The following is a 21,881-nucleotide window of genomic DNA, read 5'->3' on the forward strand; positions in this document are numbered from 1 at the left end:
TTCTTTCGGCGGATTGCGGACCTTATCTGGTCAGCACTATATCTCACTGTATGCTGATGACCTGCTGCTCTTCCTTGAGAATTCGGATACTGCTTTGGATGGGGCTGCTGAGGCTCTGACATCCTTTGGGGAGGTCTCGGGCCTTCGGGTGAATTGGGCCAAGACCTGCCTGTTCCCGGTTCGTAAAGGAGAACCCAGACCCGACACCAGCAGAGAGATTAGGTGGGAACCTAGCTGCCTCAAATACCTGGGGGTATACATATACCATGACCCCGCCGACCTTCTAGACGGTAATATAGCCCGCTGTACTCGCGCGTTGCGAGGTAACATGGATTTTTGGGCTACCCTGCCACTTTCAGTGGCGGGGCGGATTGCACTGTTGAAAATGGTAGCACTTCCCCGGTTGATATACTACTTTAGAGCGCTTCCGATTTGGATCCCGCCGGCCACCTTTCGGCTTCTGAGATCCATGGTGGTGGGGTTCCTCTGGGGATCGGGCCGCCGGAGAGTGGCTCTCAAGACTCTGATGAGACCTAAGTCGGAAGGGGGCCTTGCGGTGCCAGACTTTGAGAAATATTATTTGGCAGCCCAATTACAGACCTTCACCCAGGAGATAGCGAGAGAGTTTCGTGGCCCGGAGGATGGGAGGGGTAGGGGAATGCCCAGGCATGTTATTTCCTTCATCGCACTGCGCCAGCGTTTGGCCCTGCAGGACCTGACGCTCGAAGAAAAGACTATTCGGTTATGCTGGAATCGCGCCCACGCCCGGGGGGAGCTGCGGCTCCCATATGCACCGGAAATACCGCTGGGGATGTTAACAGCCTTACTGCACGGGGGAGACTGGTCGCGACTAGGACAGTGGGAAGATGCAGGATTGCAATTGGTGGGGGACCTTTATGAGGACGGGGTGTTACTGCCCTTCCAGGAGATCCTAGACCGTTTCGATGTTCCCCGAGGCGATTTCCTCCTGCACACGGCTCTGGTTAGAGCAATTCAGACGCACTGGAAAAGTGGTCTGGAGGAACCGCCTACGTCTCCGGTGTGCCAATACGTTATGATGTCCGCGGGGACTGTCAAGGCAGTCACATGCTTTTACAATAGATTGATTAACGAGGGTTTGCCCCCGCTCACCACGCTGCGGACCCGTTGGGAGGCTGACATAGGGAAGGAGATACCGGAGACGGCGTGGTCACAACTCATGCGTCGAGCCTGGAAGGGAGCACGCCATGCCCGGTTTCAACTGGTCCATTTTTATATACTCCACAGGGCCTATTTGACCCCGGCGAAAATTCAGCAATACTTCGCCACGGACACAGCGGATTGCCCCAGATGCCGAGCGTCTGAGGCGGACCTCATTCACATGCTGTGGTCCTGCCCGGCGCTGTCCTCATACTGGCTTTTGATCGAGGACACTCTTAATAGGGTTACTGGGAGAACCTTGACGGTCGACGCGGCGGTGGGGATTCTACAGTCGTTCCCGCACACCCCTAAAAATAAAATTTCGAGCAAATTTATTGATTTAGGGCTCGTTCTCGCTAAACGAGAGATAACCAGGAATTGGAAGGCAAGGGTTGGTCCAACAGGAGCTAAATGGCACAACGAACTTCTGAAGTGGGCCACAGGGGAGAGCACGCTGCGATACCAACTGGCAAGGCGGCAGCAAAACGAGAGGGCGCTAGAAACAGCATTGGAATGGGAGACAATAGTGCAGGCCCTTAGAGATTACTGCGCTTCCAGCGATTCCGAGGGTGATGATGCAGCACAACTTGAGTCCCGTTAGACGACCACGACACTAATCTCTATCCAGTCACCTAGGGTTTCTTCCCACAAGCTCATTCCACACGAACTACTACACACTGATGGCGGTTTGGGTGGGGGGAGGGAGCGGAACCAAGAGACTGTTGGGGGGGTTTCTGTTAGGTTGATCTAGAAAAGCAGATGAGTGCCGTTGGATTATCAGGATCAGCTTCGACGTTATCCCGGATCCCCACCTGTGTTCTTTGTAAGAAGACGCCGCCCGACCCTCGGGTTGTGGGCTGAATGGCTGTGTACTCAAGATGTTTTCTCATGGGGTCGGATGTTGCTACCTTATTCGCCTTGCAGATATGATGCTGATCTGACATGTAACTTTGGCTAATTCCTGCAATAAAAATATATTTAAAAAAAAAAAAAAAAATGAATGCGAGTGAGATGGGAAGAAAACAGTAGTGCGAAGGTTAGATATAATGCATGTAGGAATATGTTGCGGCTATCATACCAATTAAAGCATGTGCGGCCTTGTCCTACATGTAATGGGGTTAGTGTTTTGTGAGATGATGTCTTTTTGGACATGAAATGGTTTATTTTGAATGAGGGCGCTCGATTCTTACAGCAGGCACAATGCCATGACTGCACCACCTTTCTGTGAAGCAGCTGTTCTTCAGGAGCGTCTTGTCTTCGGGGGAGGCCTTCTTTGGGTCATAGTTTTAAAAGTGCAGCAAGCACGTGACCTACAGTGATGTTGCGCAAATGACAGAGATGCGGTGGGGCAAAAAGTATGCTTCAACTCAGGCAGACACACATTTAAAAGCAGAAAGAATCTGACCCAGAGCGTTGAGGGATGTCGCAGAGGAAATAGCACCACGTACAGTGAGCACCGACTATCACGATCGACAAAGACACGCCCCCCTGCAAGGAAACATCATTATTTTTGACTTATGAAACCCGACACATTAAGAAGGCATCAGACCGAAGAGAAAACCGCGATTTTGCCAAGAGACCTGGCTTAGATTTCGCTTCGCTCGCTGCACCTTCCGGTAATATGAAATATTGGCATTCGCCCCAGAGAACAGGACGTGCTGTGACAAACACAGGGAAACACCTGGCATGAGAGCAGGCTGCCGCAAAGTCAGAAGGGATCTCATGAGTGCCAGTGTCTGGCCCGCGTTGCATCCTCAAATTAAAGGTCCGCAATGAGAAAACAAGCAAACTCACCGCCACAGCCCGGCTTTAACAGGAAGCCAGGCAACCTTTGTTGGGGGTGGGGCGGGGCCGGACAAAAACAGGAAGCAGACGCTCCTGTACCCGCCGGAGGATTTCCGTGTTAGCTAGCGGGGCTCCCGTGCTCGTGGAGAGCCCCGCGGCCCCCGCCTGTTAACCGGAATGACCCGCTGGCTGCCGAGGGACACACAAGAAGAACCTGGTGAGTGGGGTGTGAGGGGGATGTGTGCGCGTGCGTGTGTGTGTGCGCACGTGTGTGTGTGTCTCTGGTGAGGTAAGCGGGGGAGCGTGTGTGTATGCAGTGTGTGTATGCAGTGTGTGTGTGTGTGCGCGCGTGTGTGTATGCGACGGCGGGGGTGGGTTCTCTGTATGTATGGGTGCGTGCATGGGCGCTTGTGTGTCTCTGTGTATGCGCATGCGTGTGTGGTGCCGTGCTCGCCCTCGAGGAGGAATCTGAGACAGCAAGGCTCGTGCCTGAACGCTGTCTCACATTCCTCCTAACACGCCAACAAAAGGTCAATCGCTACGCTTCGCTAGCTCGACCTTATCAATCGCTACGCTTCGCTAGCTCGACCTAAAGAGAAGAGGAAATATATTTTCTATTTTATTTTACAACCATAACTGATTGGATCGATTGTTAAACCAATCAACAATTAAAAAAAGATTCAATACTGAACTCTTAGACTTTGTTCTGTCTCCTTCCGGACTGGTTAGGATCTGCCTGCAGTACCCCCAAAACTGGGAAAGAAACCTGTCACTGACAATTACCACTGGAACTATGGTTTTTGTGAGCATCGATTAGAAGGCCCAGGCCCAGCACCCACTTCTGCATCATCAATCGTATTGTAAAGATGAGGTCTGCACACCTTTAGTTCTCAATATATATTATTTGTTTGTTCAGAAAACAACTCCAGCTAGTCATCCTCTCAGCTTCCCAGCTTCTCTCCCGATTCTACTCTGATGTCATTAGCCTCATCACATTCTATATTCCTTGAAAATTCCTCTATGTTATCACCACACATCTCCCCCCTTATATTATTCTGATCTTCTTGTTTAAATAACACTTACAATACAATTCACACTATATTATCACAACAGTAACAGGCAACACCTTATAATATATTTATGATAACACAATGTATACACATATGGGACATCTTCACATATATTTTCAATCCACATGTATACTTCCATTATTCTCTAACTTTACATACATCCCCCATACTCCATGTAGTTCCATCTTCTAATATTACTATATTCTGTTTGGGTTCTTTAACTTTGCACAGAGTAGAATACTTACTATGTTCATTATGGACACAACCCCCTTTTCTTACAAGAACCCAATCGCTACTGTGTACATAACATCTCTTCACACCTCTCATTTTGTTATAATGAAGTAGATTTTTCACTTGTGATTCTTTAGACTCTTTTCTTCACTTCTTCATGATCAACATTTACATTTACTCTTCCACTCAATCATATGGTGCATTCCTTCCTGCCAGGTTTCCTTCCTTTCAAGGATACAAAATGTAACACCCCCTTCACAGCATGAGGAGCTGTCCTATGTGCCCAAATCATTCTTCTTAACTCTTTTCTCCATGAAGATGATTGGCCGAAAGATAGCTGGATATTTTCCATTATCAAGTGATTCACCCTCTATACTAACCGATTGGTCTGCGGTCTGAAGAGAGCTACCCTCTCTAGGACTATTCCCATCCTGGAATCATAACTGGTTAATTCCCTAGAAACAACTTGCACCCATTATCCCTACACAATAGTTTTATGTACTCCCTCTTCCGTGAAAACATCGTCAAAAAAGTCAACGACCCCAGCCATGTTCACTTCTGTCCCCTGCAGTTCTCCTCATCGCCAATGTAAAGATGAGATCTGCGCTCCTTTAGTTCTCAATATCATTTATTTGGCCAACTCACACACACTTAGATGAATGAAGTAGTGAAAAACATCTGCAGGAAAGCATAATGCAGGGAGATATTAAAGCCTAAAAACAATAGGTTTCCATTTCCAACAGGAGGATTGTGTGTGAAGTGTATCACAAGTTAAATCAACTAAGATAAAACTTATGGTTGAAAGGTAAATAAAAAGTATTTTCTAACTTTTTCTTTTATTTAAAGTGGCCAGAAGGCAGAGCGTCCTTCATTTGTTTCCACCATTGCACGAGGATCCTCTTCCAAAGTCTCACAGTGATATTGCCCAACAGTGTCAAAGTAATGAACGACTGGTTGAATCAATTAGATGATGGATAGAAATCATTTTCGAAATACCAATTATGGTAGCTCCAAATAAAACTCTGTCCTCAACGAAGTAAACGTTCTGTACCTCAGTGACTCTGTTCACAAATTGTTGGAGTAGGAACTGTTGATAGTTCATACAGGTCGTCGTAAAAGGCATAGTCTTTTCTTTCCAACCGAGCGAACAAACAGATCACTTTACCTCTGTATGGAGAGGTAACACAAGTGAGTATCTTTTATGCTGAATTACCTAGGGATACTAATAGTTACCTTTACTACTTGGTGTCTCATCTTCTAGTCATCGATGACTGGCTTAATGGGGGAGGCGGACCCTGCTTATGTTATGTTAGAAGATTTATACAGCGCATGGCTGCCCCAGCGACGGGGTGTCCCATTGCTAAAAAAAACAGGAATCAAGCATTTCAGGATGATGAGCATATAGGTTAGTGCTTTGAAAGAGCGACTCCTGGCTCGTACTCCATTGACTCGGGGGATGCATGCTAACTGCAGGTTCGTTAAGCACAACGTGTGTTGCGGTGAGTATGGCACAACGAGGCCGGAGAGAATAGAAGGGGCTTGCATAGTGAGAATTTTATGAGCAAAGCTTAGGGTCTTAAAATATATTCTTTTATCGTTTGTCAGCCAATGCAAATTGGTTAGGTGTTTTGATACCAAGCAAAATGTAAGAAGACCAAGAAGGGATCGTGCGGTAGGGTTTTGTACCCTCTGTAAGCGTTGAATTCCGGCTTTATTTGCGTCTAAATAAAGAGAGTTGCAGTAATCCAGTCTCGATAAAATCGTCATTTGGATAATGATCTGGCGGGTTTGTGGATCAAAGAACCCTAAGAGGGGCTTGATTCCACGTTGAAGCCTAAAGCAGGCCCCTGCAACCACTTTTGTTTGGGTTTCAAAGGACGGAAGGCTATCCGCCCAGACACCCACTAGACTGTGGCTGATCCAAACATTATCTGTATTATGCCTACCTCTCTTCAGCTCGATTGCAACGGGGAGATCTTCATCATGGTCCCTGCTGCCCCCACTGTGGGGTGGACTCAGCAGACTTTCAACATATGGTGTGGTTCTGCTCTGAAATTAAAACCTACTGAACCGTGTTAATCCAGTTTTAACAGATGTCCTTGGATGAGAGGTTCCAATCTACCCATAGGATGATATTACTTGCTATTTTCAAGGGGTCTGGAGGCACAAGAGCTGAGCGGTCATTTCTTTGTACGACCGTCTGGTCGCCAAATGTGATATTGCTGCTCAATTTATGTCCCCTGGTCCTCCCACCCTGTTGTTGTGGCAGGGATGTTGGCTGGTGTGCTCAACAAGCACGGCCAGTATATAAAGCAAGAGGCTGCCCCCATAAGCATGGGCGGATATGGGGAATATGGTTGGGCCAACTGGGCTAAGATTGTAACGAATGGGAAGATGTAGTTGGTGATTTTTATAGCTATAATGTAGTACTTGAATGTTGTTGATTTGTCTAAATGCTGCCTCTTTTATTTTATCAACATATCAGTGTGTCATTTGTTCTACTTTATCACCCGCGGTGGTTTAAAATCAATCAAATCTGTTCAAAAAAAAAAATTAGACCCTTTTTTGGACACCAGATAGGCTCAAATTAATTAGTGAATTTCGGACCCACTGGTTTTTAGGGCGTCAGAATATGCATATCACTGCAAGATCTTTACAATAAAAAATTCAGAAAGTACTTGGTATCTGCCCACAGATATTTGAGACATAGTATGGAATACAAAAAATCCCCGTCTTTCATAGTGTGTCTATTATGCAAGGGACATTTCATTTGTGATGCTGTGCTTGACATACTGTGTTGCTGGTAATCCATGACAGTGGAGGACAGTCACTGGCTACAGTTGGTGCGGTTATCCGCTACCTCTGATGTACATTCCAGGCAAACAGTGGACAGGACATACCTACCATACAATGGTGCAACTGCCTTAGTGTTTTTCCCCAGTATATGGGGTGGAAGCCGTACTCTACACCTGACATAAAGTGACCATCACTGTTGTCTGGTGGTCATGGCAGGCATTAGAAGACAATCTGTGGCATAAGGTGTCCATCTCTGTCAATTATGGGGAACCCATACCGTTCTTGGCAGCACATGTGCAAGTGAGGCTAGATTTGGCTTTATAATAGGTGGATGGCCGTATGAAGCTATGCATAGTAACGGACCCGTATATGCTGGCCTGTTGCAAACCAGTGTACTTGATGAAAATAACAAGCTGATGCTTGCTGGAAACACTATATTATGGTGATTAATAGCTCAACATTAAAAAGCTGTTGCGTGGTATCAGTCAGTATGTTCCAGGAAAAATAACAAGATAATGTTAAAGCACATTTAATTCAAGTATTTACCAATAGATTGAAAGTTGGAATTTTTGGGAATAGAAGAGAATGGTCTATTTTCAGTAAAATAAGGCGATGTTTAGGGATGAAATAAGTGCATTTTCAAAACATATTTAAAGATGATATTATTACAGCTAGGGACAGCTACTGAAGTGTATGGATCATTTGCTTGATAGCAGAAGGCATTTGGAGTCATTTCAAGATCTAAATTGATAGCTTGTTTTGACATTATTAACACTATTTCAATTTCGTATTGTATTTTAAAATAGGTATGCAATCATATTATGTGACAATTATTAGGAAGCGATGGATAACAAAATCAAAGACAGTACAAAACAGAAGTGAAGAAAGGATCCTCATTCATTAAAAAAAATTACAAAGAGAAAAAAGCAATTGGTATGACCAGATTACGTAAACTGCCGGTAAAACTGTGCTGTAGTAGTTTAAAAAAAACATTTTCAAACCTTTTGTTGATATGGAGAAAGGAACCAGCCCAAATGCCGTTGTGGCAGACTTACTTATAAGACCATTTATTATTACCACATTTCACAAGTGTCCCTTTATAGCTGCTTGGAAAATCCATGGTTTTCCAAACTTTGTTTCATAAATTTTCTACAAGGTATGCCATTTGCACAATCGTTTAACATTTTCTTGATGGCAGGGGGAGTGCTCAAGATCACTACCCTCCCCCCAACCTCAGACACTCGGGACCTGCACCCTTTATCTTTTTTGGGGTTTAGTTGGACTTGCTCCTCCACTGGGTGCAATTTGAGACGTATAGCCCACCAGTTCATCTGTTTTTACTAGACTCATAATAAACTACAGCACACAGAGTTGGATGGAGATGGGAAAACTTGAGCTATCAAATTCACTAAGGGCTAGGAGTAGTAAAATGATTATATGAGCCTTGTTTAAAGCTAGAAACACATTTTTAGTGTTGTGATTTGATAACAATAATTCTGATCTAGATGAGGTTATGTTAAGAGTATTTGTATAATACATTCCCAACAACTGTATGGTCTCAACGTGGTTTTGGAAACTTGCGCTCTTTAAGCGAAATATGTACAGGTGATCCCACGCATATATCCGTTGCCTACTGCCAATTTTTTTGCTGAATTCTGGCAAGAGACGTACCAACAGCAAATTATACAGATGCTTCTTGGAATGCATATTAGAAATATGACCTTTTATGGATGTGCAAGCAAATAAAGAGATGATTCCTATCCTGCCGTGGTCGAGTGAACAAAAGACTCATACTCTATTGACTTAAATACGAATTATTATGCAACTGAGGAGTCACAGTATTTATTAAAATAACTAAGTTTTATAACAAACAAACTTGAAAGCAACAAACCACAGTGAATTAACCAAGGTGTGCCTGAAAAGAGGCAGCGGTGTACATACATTGTCAATACAGAAAAGGTATTTAATTAAGCATAAACTACAGGCCCAATTTGTTAAGATGTCTTTCTTTGAGTGGGTGGACTTACAATAGACTCAAAACAAGATTTGCAATATAAACCATCTGATATGGGTTAGCTAAAATTGATTGAAGGGTGTGATTTTAGGAGGTACCTTGCATCCTCATGTTTCTAGCAGTCCGTGGCTTCAATGGTTGTCGATCTTCTACATCGCTGTCAGACCCATCATCATCTTGGATCTCCATGTCAGAATCCTCATTGCTATCTGAATAAACACACAGAAGGAAAAAGATGTTTTTATGTTGTTTCCGCATCATTACTTTTGGACTTGGCCCTTTCTGTTTTCCGAAACTGGTTTTTTTCACATTTTGGACTCTGCGCATTTTACAGCTGCTAACTAGTGCTAAAGTGTTTGTGTTCTCTCTTTTAAACATGATATTTTTGGCTTACACCCAATAGGCACAGTACATTTACTTGTGGTACTACATGTATCCAGGGCCCAGTAACTTAAATCCTACTAATGGGCCTGCAGCACTAATTGTGCGACTCACTTAAGTAGCCTTTTAAACGTGTTTTAGGTCAGCCATTTTAGCCGGTGTGTGCAGTTTTAAACTGTCATTTCGACATGGCAAAATAAACCTTGTGCCCGGGTTAAACCTTCCTTTTTAAAACATTGAATGTGTACTTTTAAATTTTACATATCATGGTAGTGAAAAACTCAATTTGTTTTCAATAATGTGAGGCCTACCTCTCCCATACGATAACATTGGGTTACCTCATTACATTTGATACAGCCTCATAGCCTGAAACCGAGTTATAGGCCCAAGCAGCAGGCGAGGGCCTATAATGAGGGGGAGGGCCTTTTACAATTGGTATAGCCCGAGCAGGAGGGCTATATGGCTATTTGAACATTCCACCCATAATGGGTAGAATGTTCTAAATTAAAAAGAGAGAAACATAAAGAGAAACATTGGAATGTTGGAGCAGGAGGCTCATACAAGCCATTATAACCCGGAGCTACTCCATTGTCTTCAATGGAGCTCTCAACATTCCAGTGTTCTAATATAGCCTTAGAGCCCGGTAGCGGGCTCTACCGGCCCTTAAAGGCCCGGTCCAGCATTAAAGGTCCGAGCTGAAGGCACGGTCCTTTAACAAGGGAGCAGGCCTTTAATGGCCGGTAGAGCCAGCTAGGGAGGGCTCTAAGGCTGTTAGAACACTCCGCCACTAGAGGTCAGAATGCTCTACTTTGTAAAAGAAAGGCCTCACGGAGCCCAAGGGGGCTAAAATACCCTCGAGCTCCGTGAGGCCTTTGTTCACAGCAACAGCTGTGAATAAACATTGGAATGTTGATGCTCCAGGCTTCTACCGACCATTAGAAACCCAAGGCACTCCATTGTCTTCAATGGAGCGCTCAACAGTCTAATGTTCTAGTAAGTGATCATTTTCAATTGTGGGCAAGGGAGAATGTTGAGTTTGTTGTCTACAGAATTGTAATTTAAAACCCTCTTTAATGGTAAAATTGGATTTTAAGTCACAATTCTAGAAAGGCCACTTTTAGAAAATTGGCATTTTCTTGCCTCAGACATTTGCTGGAGCCAGGACAGGGAGGCAGTAAATTACAAACACCTCTGGGGGTGTAAACATCCAGAACGTTCTCCTACTTCGAAGCTGGCACCGAGTATATTGTTTCCTCAGACCCAACTCTTCACCTTTGGACCTGTGAAAGACTCAGGAAGGATTGCTATGCTGTCAGAAGGACTGCTGCTCTGCAGCCCTGCTGCTTGATTGAGAAGGATTGGACCTGCCTCTTAACCCCAGAACCACCATAATGATAACAATTGCTAGTTGGGGCATCCCCCGATCAGAAAAGGCTAAAACTACCATGAACCAGCATTGGGAGTCTGTCTGTGTGAGTCTTGCCCCTAAGTGGTGCAATCCCAGTCATGAACCCTTAGAAGTGGGCAGGAAGGTGCTCTGCCAGCCCAGCTGTGGTCTCTTGGGCAGAACCGATGCAGCGAGATGCATCTCCTCGCAGTCCTGCTTTGAAACTGCTGCTGTGCGACACATTCCCACAGAAGCAGGACTTTGCATCCTAGACCCTCGAAACTGCAGCTGAGCAGCGCATTCCCGATGCAGGACCATGCATTGAAAGCCGCGTCTATGACTCATCAGAAGCGCCGCTGTGCGACCCTCCCATCACAACCCATCGTCTCCAGGAACAGCAGCTTAGGGATGCATCCTAGATGCAGGATCTCATAACGCTCCATGAAGAGTATTTAAGGCACTTCGTTCAGGGGCCTAACTTTATCCCTGTATCCAGCCCACGCTCCTTGGCGGTCGGCCAGAACTTGTGACTTTGTCTCAGTCCGACACGACTAGATAACCACAGTTGGCGTTTTGTGCTGCTAAGCACTGTTTTTCACTGAAATCTTTAACATTGCATATCTTCGGTTCTACTAATTGGATTTTTGTCGTTTTGGTCACAAATAATTTATTAAATGTAACTCTATTTTTCTAAACTGGTGTGGGATTGTTCTTGAGCTGTGTTTTCACTTTATTAGTGTTTGAAGTGCTGCATAAATATGTTACACATTGCCTCTAACTTATGCCTGACTGCTTTGTGCCAAGCTACCAGAGGGTTAAGAACAGGTTAATTTGGGGTTTGCTTGTGTTTCGCCCGGACAATAATTGTGGTTGCTGCTTGAGTAGGGTTTTACTCCTGTCAACCAGTAACCCAATTTCCTACATTGTTGCTCAGCTGGGAGATTTGGACTTGTGTTTGTGCAGTACCATTCAGTGATTTTGGGTTACACTAAAAACCTTTATAAATAACTAGCAGCCCGCCCGCCCCAGCGTTGCCTGGGGCAGAAGGGGGCTGGGGGCAGCATTTCAGGCTTGCGTGCACTCCCGCCCCGGCCCCCGCCCACCACGACATTGTCTGTGTCCCGGACAATGTCGTGGCAGGCGGGGGCCGGGGCGGGAGTGCACGCAAGCCTGAAATGCTGCCCCCAGACCCTGAGCCTTACTGCAGTTGTTCCGGGCCAACCTCGCGCACCGGGTCCCTCCCGTCCCGTGTCCCAGAGCCTTACCTGAGCCGCCGCTCCTCCCTGAGCTCCTCACTTCACTGCCGCTGCTCCTCGTCATCACGTACGTTGCGGCCAGCGCCACGTCGTGGCCGTCAGCATCGCGGCTGGCGCTACTTTCAGGACACTACTTTTTTTTAAAGTTTTATTTTTAAATTTACGTTTTTTTTTTTCTATAGCCTATGTCCATCTGCACACCCTGAGGATTACAACAATGTATTGGGTGTGTGGATTGGTGCTGTGGTTCCCGAGTTTACCTTGCCAAAAGCTTTGTGTTCTCTCTTTATAATAGTAGTATAGATTGTATACCAATTCAAGGATTTTAAATTCTCCTTGATTGAGCCTGTCTGTTTTTCCCAAATTTACCCTCAATCTACTTTCCTGTCTGTGACCTTACCTGCAGTAATGGAATACGAACTCATCAAACTGGAGTGCTTCACTGTGGAGAAGCTCAAGGAGTTCTGTAAGTAAGAAACTAGGACTTCCAACCAAAAAGGGAACCACAACCTTGGAGCTTCAGAAAGCTCTGAGGGCCTGGGTGGAGGCTCGCCAGTACCTGACAGCAACAGATGACTAGGATGAGGAAGATGATATGGAGGGGCAAGGAGAGGACCTTGGTGCAGGTCCTAGATGCAGCACACAGGGGAGAGGGATGAGTTGTTTCCTGAATTGGAGATCCCTCCCAGAGCAGAAATTATTGTGTCCATGTACAGCCTGTCCACGGAGGTGCTGGCAGATCGGAAGACTGACATGGAGTTTAGGCTGCAAATGGCCATGCTTAAGTTGGAGGAGAAGAAACTGGAGATGGAGGTGGAGGAGAGATAAATGGCTCATGAGAGAAGCCTCAGAGTGCTGGACATAAGAGCTAGGCAAGCAGAGTCCAGAAACAATGGTGGCAGAATACCCGCAGTGTCTGAGGGGAACAAGAAGGTTCACATACCTAAAGATCTGGTGCCTAGCTATGTGGTAGGGTATTATACTGAACAGTGGTTTTCTGCCCATGAGGTGGCTCCTAAAATACACATGGTCCCAGAAGAGTTTTGGGGGGCATCACTCTGGAAACACATGCCTACAGTGGGAGGGATACCTTACTTACATTGGAGGTGGAGGACCAGAAAAGCACACCCCATGAAAAACAACTCACCCCAGAGAAGACCCGCATTAGGTTCATGTATAGCTAAAAGATGCAGAACCAGACTTGGGTGAAGTTTCTGGATTACGCCCCAAGGCACTGATTGATTGGGTGTGGGACAGCAAAGTTAATGATTTTACTGGGTTGTACAATCTTGTTTGGAGAGAGCACATGCTCAGTACATGTTTTGTGGAGCTGCACCAGCACCTGTTAGACAGCAAGTTCACTGACCCCCAGAGAACTTGCAAAGGAGGCAAACCTCTGGATCAATACCACGGAGTCCAAGAAGGTACCTGGGAGTAATCCCAAGAAGGGAGATTCAGATTCCACCCAGCAGAGCGAAGGGGCGGTCAAAAAAGAAACTGTCCAAAATAAGGTGGGGGGGGGGGGCAGAGTTCCCATATCCCTTCTATGAAATCTGGTGGGCAGTGGCTCAGGGCTGCTCATTTCCAACTCCACTTCTTTGACTACAAGGGGATTTTGTCTGTCCTAAGATACCTTCCTGACAATTCTACAGCAGTGGTCAGTGTGGCTTTAGGGTGAAGTAGTCCCCAGAGGCAGGTGATAGACCATGCCATGATCACCCTTAGCTGGAAGATAGATTCTGAGGGTGAACTGGTGATCCTGGAGGGTGGAGGTCATCACTTCCACTAGATGAAGATGAATGGGACCCCTGCCAGATCATGGTTGTGGAATGGCTGGTTTCTCCAGAGCAGTACACCGGTCAGGTTTGTAGGGTAACTTGGGTCCATGGGATAGGGATAGTGTCAGAAGAGTTGGGAGGGGCGGATGGCCTGACAGTTCAGTTTTCTGTGGGCATCACTCCCAAGCGGAGGGTATGGGAGCCCAGATGGAGGGCCAATGAGAGGGAGGATTCACCCGTCACCTGTTCAGCCTCAAGGTATGGACCCTGGGCTGAAAAGCCAGTCTCAGGCTACCAACCTGGGACTGGTGCCCCCCACTCTAAGAAACCGGAGAAGTCAGAGTACCCTCAGGAGCCCATAGAGAACTCCTTGCCTGCCCCCAGGTTGGAAGAGAGGCCTACCCATTGTCCTTGCTTGCAGCTTCCGCCTGGCAGAGTATGGCCAAGGGCCTGGCTCTTGACAATGATAGCTGCCAGTGGCATCTGTTCGTTGCTGTCTTTTTGGGCAGAGTTTTACTTGGGTTGGGGACAGACGTCTGATCCAAGGCGAAGAATGGGCCACATCACTTTGTTGGCCATGGTAATTATGACTGCCTACTGGGCTGCATCTGTGAGCATGGTATGTTTAGCAGCTAAACAGATGAGGTCCACAGATGAGGAGCAGGGTCCCCCAGGGGTTAGTCCAGTGGGCACAGAAGAGTGTAGACAGAGAAATCCAACTGAGTTACAAGAGGCGTACAACTGACAAGTGCCCCTGCATAACAGGGCCTTCGTCCAGGTTTGATATCTATGGCATTGATCTGTCTACCCTTACTTTTGGCTGGAAGGGGTCAGGGTGGAGTTGACTCTTTCTGCAGGGACATCCCCTAACCTTTTGCTTTTACCCACCTGCTTTCTGCATTCATTTTTTGTTGGCTTTTAGGACTCTGAGCATTTTACCATTGCTATCCAGTGCTAAAGTGCTTGTGCTCTCTCCTTTAAACATGGTAAAACTGGTTTACATCCAATTGGCACATTTAATTTACTTTTAGCAAGGGTCTATAATTTAAATGCTCCTAGTGGGCCTGTAGCACAGATTGTTCCACTCACTTAAACAGCCTTTTAAACATGTCTCAGGCCTCAAATGCAGCTTGTGTGTGAAGTTTTAAAACTGCCATTTCAACCTGGCAAAGAAAACCTTTTGCAAGGGAAAACTCTTTTTTTTAACACACATAGGTTACCCCAAGGGGAAGGGTGCAGTGTATTTAAAAAGTTGACGACATACCTTTAATTGTTACATGTCCTGTAAGTGGAAAACTCATACATTTGTTTTTTACCACTGTGAGGCCTACTTTCCCGTTATTACATTAAATACGGGAAAGCTTTCAATTGGAAACAAGTAGGAATGTTGAGTTTGGGGTCTATAGACCTGTACTTTAAAACCCTCATTACTGGTAAAGCCGGATTTTAAATCACAATTCTAAAACTGTTGCTGTTAGAAAGTTGGAATTTTATAATCCCAACCATTTGGTGTTTGCAGCCTGTGTCCTGGGTCATATGGCTAGATTTAGTGGGCAGCTGGTCTTTGTGTATTGCTCCCAAGCAGTGAGACAAAGGGTGAATAGGTGTTGGTAGGATAGGCCATCTCTGATTTGAAGAGGGGGCAAGCAGTAACCTACCACACTTGCACATCACAAAAGGCTCGCCTCAGCACGCTCACAAAGTGTTTCACAAAAGTCTCCAGGGCCCAGGGCAGGGAGACAGGAAATTCCAAAGACCCCTGGGGGTGGAAACCTTGAGAACCTCTTCTACTTCAAAGCTGGCAACAAGTTTAAATATAGGACCCTCAGACCCAACTCTTCAGTACACCTCTGGACATGTGGAATACTCAGAAGGACTTCTGTGCTGTCAGAAGGACTGCTGCTCTGCTGCTGGAGGTAGAAGGACTGGGCCCACATCTTGAACCCAGGACCATGAGAGTGACTATAAGGATTAGTTGGCTGGCCTTCTGATCAGAGCCTCATGGACAGAAAATGATACAACCACCTACACAATCTAACATCTAGACTCTGTCTGGTGTGAGTCTTACCCCCAAAGTTGTGCCATCCCAGTCTTGGACCCTTAGAAATGGGCCTGAAAATGCTCTGCCAGCCCAGCTGAAGTCTCTTGGAGAAAACAAACGCAGTGCGATGCATCTCCTCACAGCCCTGCATCAGAACCGCCACTGCGCAATGCATCCCTAACTTAGGACCTCACATCACAGCTCGTCTAAAGCGCCACTGCATGATGCATCCTCTGTGCAGACTTCACATTGCAAACCCTTGTCAACAGCATCCTAGGTGCTGCCGATGCAAGACCTCACATCGCAACCTGCAGCCTCTTGGGACCACCGCTGCACAATGCATCCTCAACATGGGATCTCTCAACGCTCCGCAACTAGGATTTAATGTACTTTGATCAACTGCCCTTACTTTGTCCTTGTTTCAGGCCCGAGCTCCATTTCGGTCAGTTTGAACGTGTGACTTTGTCCCAGTATGGCGCGACCAGATAACCACAGTTGACGCTTTGTGCTTCTAAGCACTGTTTGTCACTGAAATCTTTAAAACTGCATATCTCAGGTTCATTTTGGTCTCAATTAATTTATTATGTTTTGCTCTGTTTTTCTACACTGATGTGGAATTGTTCTTGATTTGTATTTTCACTGTATTACTGTTTGAAGCGCTGCATAAATACAGTTGCGGCCGGTGAGTTCACAGAGTGGCGGAGCGGGGGGAGGGGTGCTTTGGGGGTAATTGGGGGGGACACAATAATAAAAAATACCTGCTTGCTGTGTCGTGCTTCTCACTTCTCCAGGTACAGGGTCCCAGAGTGCACTCTGGTCAATCCTGATGCTGCTTTAGATTGGCCTGAGCACCAATGATTTGCGCACCCACACAGCCTGTGCCTGCTCTCTGCAACCCCGCCATGCAGCTGGTGTTGGAGAGAGCTTCACTGCGCATGTGGGTTTGGCTGGCCTGAGATGACCGGCCAAACCCACATACGCATTGAAGGCAGTGCCCAACACTTCCCCCCCAGCCTGTCACCACCTTGGCCCTGCCCCAAGCCTCAGCTCAGAGAGAAAATAAAACAAAAATGAATAAGAGTACATTATCGTTTCATTTTCCATTTTTTCGACTGCTGGCGGTAGGGCGACTGCTACATAAATTCCTTACTTATTGCCTCTAAGTGAATAAGCCTGAGTGCTTTTGTGCCAAGCTACCAGAGGATCAAGCACAGGGTAATTTGGGGTTTGCTTGTGTCTCACTCCGATGGGAATTGTGGTTTCTGCTTGAGTAGTGTTTCACGTCCCTCAGCTAGTAACTCAATTTTAGACATTATACAAGCATGGATAATTTGATCTTTTTTTCATATTAGCAGTTCTGGTGATCAGGAAAAATGTATACCGTCAGAAGACAAAGAAATGCTCCTCCTTGCTCTGATTTTCTTATATTTACCTCATAACATTATAACAGACTTTTCTTGTACTTTTATTGCACCCCAAGTAAAGCCACAGAGTTAATCCTTAATCCAGAAGATTTAACAAAACATCTCCCAAAGATGGGTATGGTAATTACCTTAATGTTAGGAACAGCTGCTCCTCTTTACAATTGCTCGGACGGACTACAAATGCTTCTAATGTAATGTTCTCAGACCTTGGATGTGGATTCCCATTGACTTGATTTTCTAACTAGTTATGTGAGATACATACAGTTTTATCACTTGCTGTTTGTTTGCTGACTATCATTACTGTTTTTTCATTGTTTCCCATTTTCTCATCATTCTCTAGGTTAGCACTTTTTTACCATTTCATCTCCATCATCAAGTTGTTTGTGTACTTACTATGTTACTTTTACCTTAAACTGTTTTAATAAATAATGTACCCACTAATGTAACCCCACGCTTAAGCTTTTACCCATAACCTAACAATGTTACGCTCTTAACTCTCAACTAAGTGTGGGCCGAAAATTCATTCCGCTCGTGAATTTGCGGTTTTTCTGCGATTTCGCGATCCGTGAATCTCGCGAGATCGCAGAAAAATCAGCGAATCCGCGAGCGGGACAAATTTTCCTTGAAGCACTTACAGGGTTACAGCAGCAGGTGCCCAAGTTGAAGCTAATTTCTTTGTAACCATTTACAATTCGGTTACAAAGAAATTAACTTCAACTTGGGCACCTGCTGTAACCCTGTAAGTGCTTCCTGAGCGGCGCCTCGTTGCCTACTTGCAACTATTCTCTGACCCTGCTCTGACCCTCGAAGCAGGGTCAGAGAATAGTTATAAGTAGGCAACAAGGCTCCTGTCCCAGACAATAAACCTCAGCAGGAAGCACTTACAGATACAAATAAAGCAGGTGCCCTAGTTGAAGCTCAGAGTCAGTAACGTTTTAATCAGCCCAAAACATTAGCACGGTCGAGGCTGGGCAAGTGTGCTTTAACCCCATATCTGCCGTCGAAAATGAGCTGTAATACTCGAGGGAGGTCTTTGCATCCATGAGTTTCTCGAGCGTGATCCCCGTTCCTGTTACCAGGAGGCTGCTTTCTACTCACCTGCTGCCCTGCTCGCTCTCTGACCCTTTATAAACAAGAGGCATATTTACACGCATAGAAGCCCCGCACCACACACTAGCGGTATCAAACGTCTTCCCACCCTTTCGCAACTATAATGGACAGCTAACTCAAGGGACCTTTGGCGCGGTGGCAAAGTTACAGGCACAGAGGGTAACTGAAGGCAAATCTTCTGGCCCTTTATGCAGCTGCAGTGTAGGAAAAGCAAAACCCAACAAGGTAGCACTTACTCATTAGACAGTAGAAAGTACTCCAGTTGAGTATAAGGCAAATTCCAAAAACATCTGCGATTTCGCGGGGAAATCCGCGAATTCGCTGATTTTTTTGCAATTTCGCGCGAATTTGCGGACCGCAGATCCGCTAAATTCGCTCATACTTACTCTCAACACAGTTAATTTGGACTTTGCTTGTGTTTCACTCTGACAAGAACTGTGGTTGCTGATTCAGCAGGCGTTTATCTACCTCAACCAGTTATCCAATTTCCCACCACTACCATAAAACAAAACAAAATGTGTTATATTAATCAACAGTGAGGCTTTATAAATTGTCATGCAGTCCCATCACCCAGAGTGGGAGATGAATCAGCTTTAGCTGCCGATTTTGAGAACAAACATAATGAGGGTAAATGGAATAAACTAATGACTGATTCCTGCCACAGTAACCATTATCTCCACAAATAAATTTGTAGCTCCACTCTTATTGTTTGGACACACTTCAGTCAACCCTCACGAGTAGTGAAAAGCATGCGTTTTTAAACAGTGGATAGTTACTTACTTTCTCCATTATTGAAATTAAGACGGATCAAAATACTACTTGCCCCACCCAGTTCATGGTGGGTGACCAATATTCCATATGTATAACAAACAAAACAAAACATTTATTAGCATGACTTTCTTAACTGTCATTCCTGATTTACAAATCATTCTTAATCTTGCGGTTAAGTACACTCTCCCCTTTAAAGTGGTTTTGCAAAGGGTGCAACAGCCCCTCGTGAGTTGGTGAATAGGGTAAAACTTTTCTCAAATGGGAAGTCCTAATATAGCCAATTAACTGCCCCCACACCAACACTTTTATAAATGACCCAGGAAAATGCTAATCACTCCAAGAGCTCACTAGAATTCAGTGAATCATACATTGTAAGGGAACAAACGCCGATCAGAGCATGGGTTATCGCCATAAAAGTACATTGTATCAACAGATTTTCACTTACAAAGGACATTGGTCATTCCAGCAACAGATCTGAAAATCATGCAATCTGAGAGTTCTTCATCCTCAGACAGGAAGCTTCTTTCTGTTACATAGGAACAGTTATGCCTGAGGTGAATCTACAATTTTTACATCATAATCTATAGATTGCACAGGAATTAAGGAGAGCAACAAGGCAGAATGTAGGTAAGAATCGATCTCTCTGTCTACATATACGGGCATGGAGACAAAAGCACTACTATGGACTACATGGATACTGACATCCCGAAGGTGATCTCATGTCCATCTTGCTGGAAATAATGAGCAGAAGCCACTAGATATAGTGTTTAGGGCACTCTCTCCAAGCAGCATGCTGTGTCTTCACTCTCCCACGGACAAACGCATGCGCACACATCTGCAAAAACTCTAATTCTCTCTCTAGCTCCGATTTGCCCTCTCTTTTAGGCCCAGGTGAATTTGCTTTTACATAGGTGAAATCTTGAAAAGTACATGACATACAAATTTCACAAGATATTTGGAAGTGAAATTTCTTTTAGTGATTTTAGTCCATGAGGGACTAGCTTGAGTAGAAATTCTATCATGCAAGCAGTGAAACCTCTGCTGGGACACATTTTCTCCTTGACGCAGTCATTTTCTCCTTGACGCAGTCTATTGATGGTTGAGTGGTGGTTATCCAAGAAGCAGTGGCAGGCGAACTTGTAATTTCTTTTGTGAAATGTCATGATAATACACAAAATTTCATTAAATGTACTTACGAGTATGTTGTGCCAAAAATTGAATGCGGGGCATATCTTGCTTTCAGAAATTACAGATGTGTAATTTCTGAAAGCAAGATATGCCTTCAATTCAATTTTTGGCACAACATACTCGTAAGTACATTTAATGAAATTTTGTGTATTATCATGACATTTCACAAAAGAAATTACAAGTTCGCCTGCCACTGCTTCTTGGATAACCACCTCTCAACCAGCAATACCTGTCAACTACGCAAAATATACAGGCGCATTACGCTTCCATAGGGCCAGACTATATGCAGTGATACCGCAATACTTGGGACTACCCGACTGTTTACAAGAACTGAATATTTAAAATGACTGGTAGCTACAGCTACAGCCACTGACTACAGGGAACATCTTCAGTACCCAGATTGCATGACATTTTAATAAAGGGAACTTATGAACTAGAAAGCAACTTTGAATGCTTCTGCTATTTGTGAATCAATGTTCAAATTCGTGGGCATAAAGGACTCTCTATTTATGTCACTTACTTCCAGTTTTCAACAGTCGTTTCTCCTCTTCTTTCAGCTTGTTCTGCATCAAACGCAGTGTATTTTCTGCTTCCTACAAAGAGGGCAAAGCAAACAGTTAATTCTGGCTTGAGGAATGTGCAAGCTTCGGTAGTTTAATGATGAAACTAGGATTCCACCGAAAAGGAGCTACAGAGCAGTGGAGAGAGCCCACGCAAACGTTAGTATTTTATTTTAAATCTTGCAATGAGTATTATGGCCCCATCCCCACATCTAGCAATGTGCAAGGCAGGTAGAGAAAACAAACACCATCTAAGACATTTGACTGAAGGCACCACAACTGAATCGCAAAATCTGGCACATCCATACAAGTTTCAGGAAATAGGCAAAGACTTAAATTCAAGAGTTAGGGTTTCCGCTCTGTATTGTTGTATTGTGAGCTAGACCCTCAAAGTCAAAGTCAGCTTTATTCGAGCTAGACACTCAAATTTGACTTTGCTGCAGTTTAACTACATTGTTGTTACTATGCTTCAACCTAAAAAAATTAGGTAACGTTTCATTATTCAAAACTTTTACCTATAAATCATCCCAAATATTCTCAGACACTTGATAATCAGCAAACTGAGAATACCATGGTATTTTTCCAGTCTTCTGACACATCAATTAGCTCTAACATTATACCCGTGAGTATCTACTTCTTTAACGGCAGCCCCCGCTTGACGCTTTCTCTAGCTTTGACCACCGCACTTTTAATAGTTTTAAGTGGTTGATGCAGTGAATATATGGAGGCTTTTGCTCACAAACCATCCACCATTGTCAGTACAGTGGCCTAGAACAAGAACTGATATAATTTCCAAAGCCTGACGTGGAAGGTGGAGGATATGGTGCATGGATCACAGTAGGCTTCAAAGCCACCTAGGAAATAACACAATTGGAGCATTTAGCAATTTTCATGTACTCTTTATTGTCTA

The 21,881-nt window shown here is 44.9% G+C and overlaps 1 protein-coding gene across 2 annotated transcripts in view; it reads right to left on the reverse strand.

Annotated features, from left to right (window-relative positions):
- The window catches only part of IFT38 (intraflagellar transport 38), a 963,458-nt gene that overhangs the window by 146,490 nt on the left and 795,087 nt on the right, over positions 1-21,881 (reverse strand). For both annotated transcript variants that reach the window (XM_086941404.1, XM_086941403.1), the window contains exons 9-10: positions 20,932-21,004; positions 9,174-9,284 (exon numbers count right to left, since the gene is read on the reverse strand). In XM_086941404.1, coding sequence (XP_086797530.1) covers positions 9,174-9,284; positions 20,932-21,004 — 184 coding nt within the window. The remainder of the gene's footprint in view (positions 1-9,173; positions 9,285-20,931; positions 21,005-21,881) is intronic.

The sequence above is a fragment of the Lissotriton vulgaris genome, chromosome 10 (assembly GCF_964263255.1).
Source record: "Lissotriton vulgaris chromosome 10, aLisVul1.2, whole genome shotgun sequence".
Lineage (NCBI taxonomy): Eukaryota > Metazoa > Chordata > Amphibia > Caudata > Salamandridae > Lissotriton > Lissotriton vulgaris.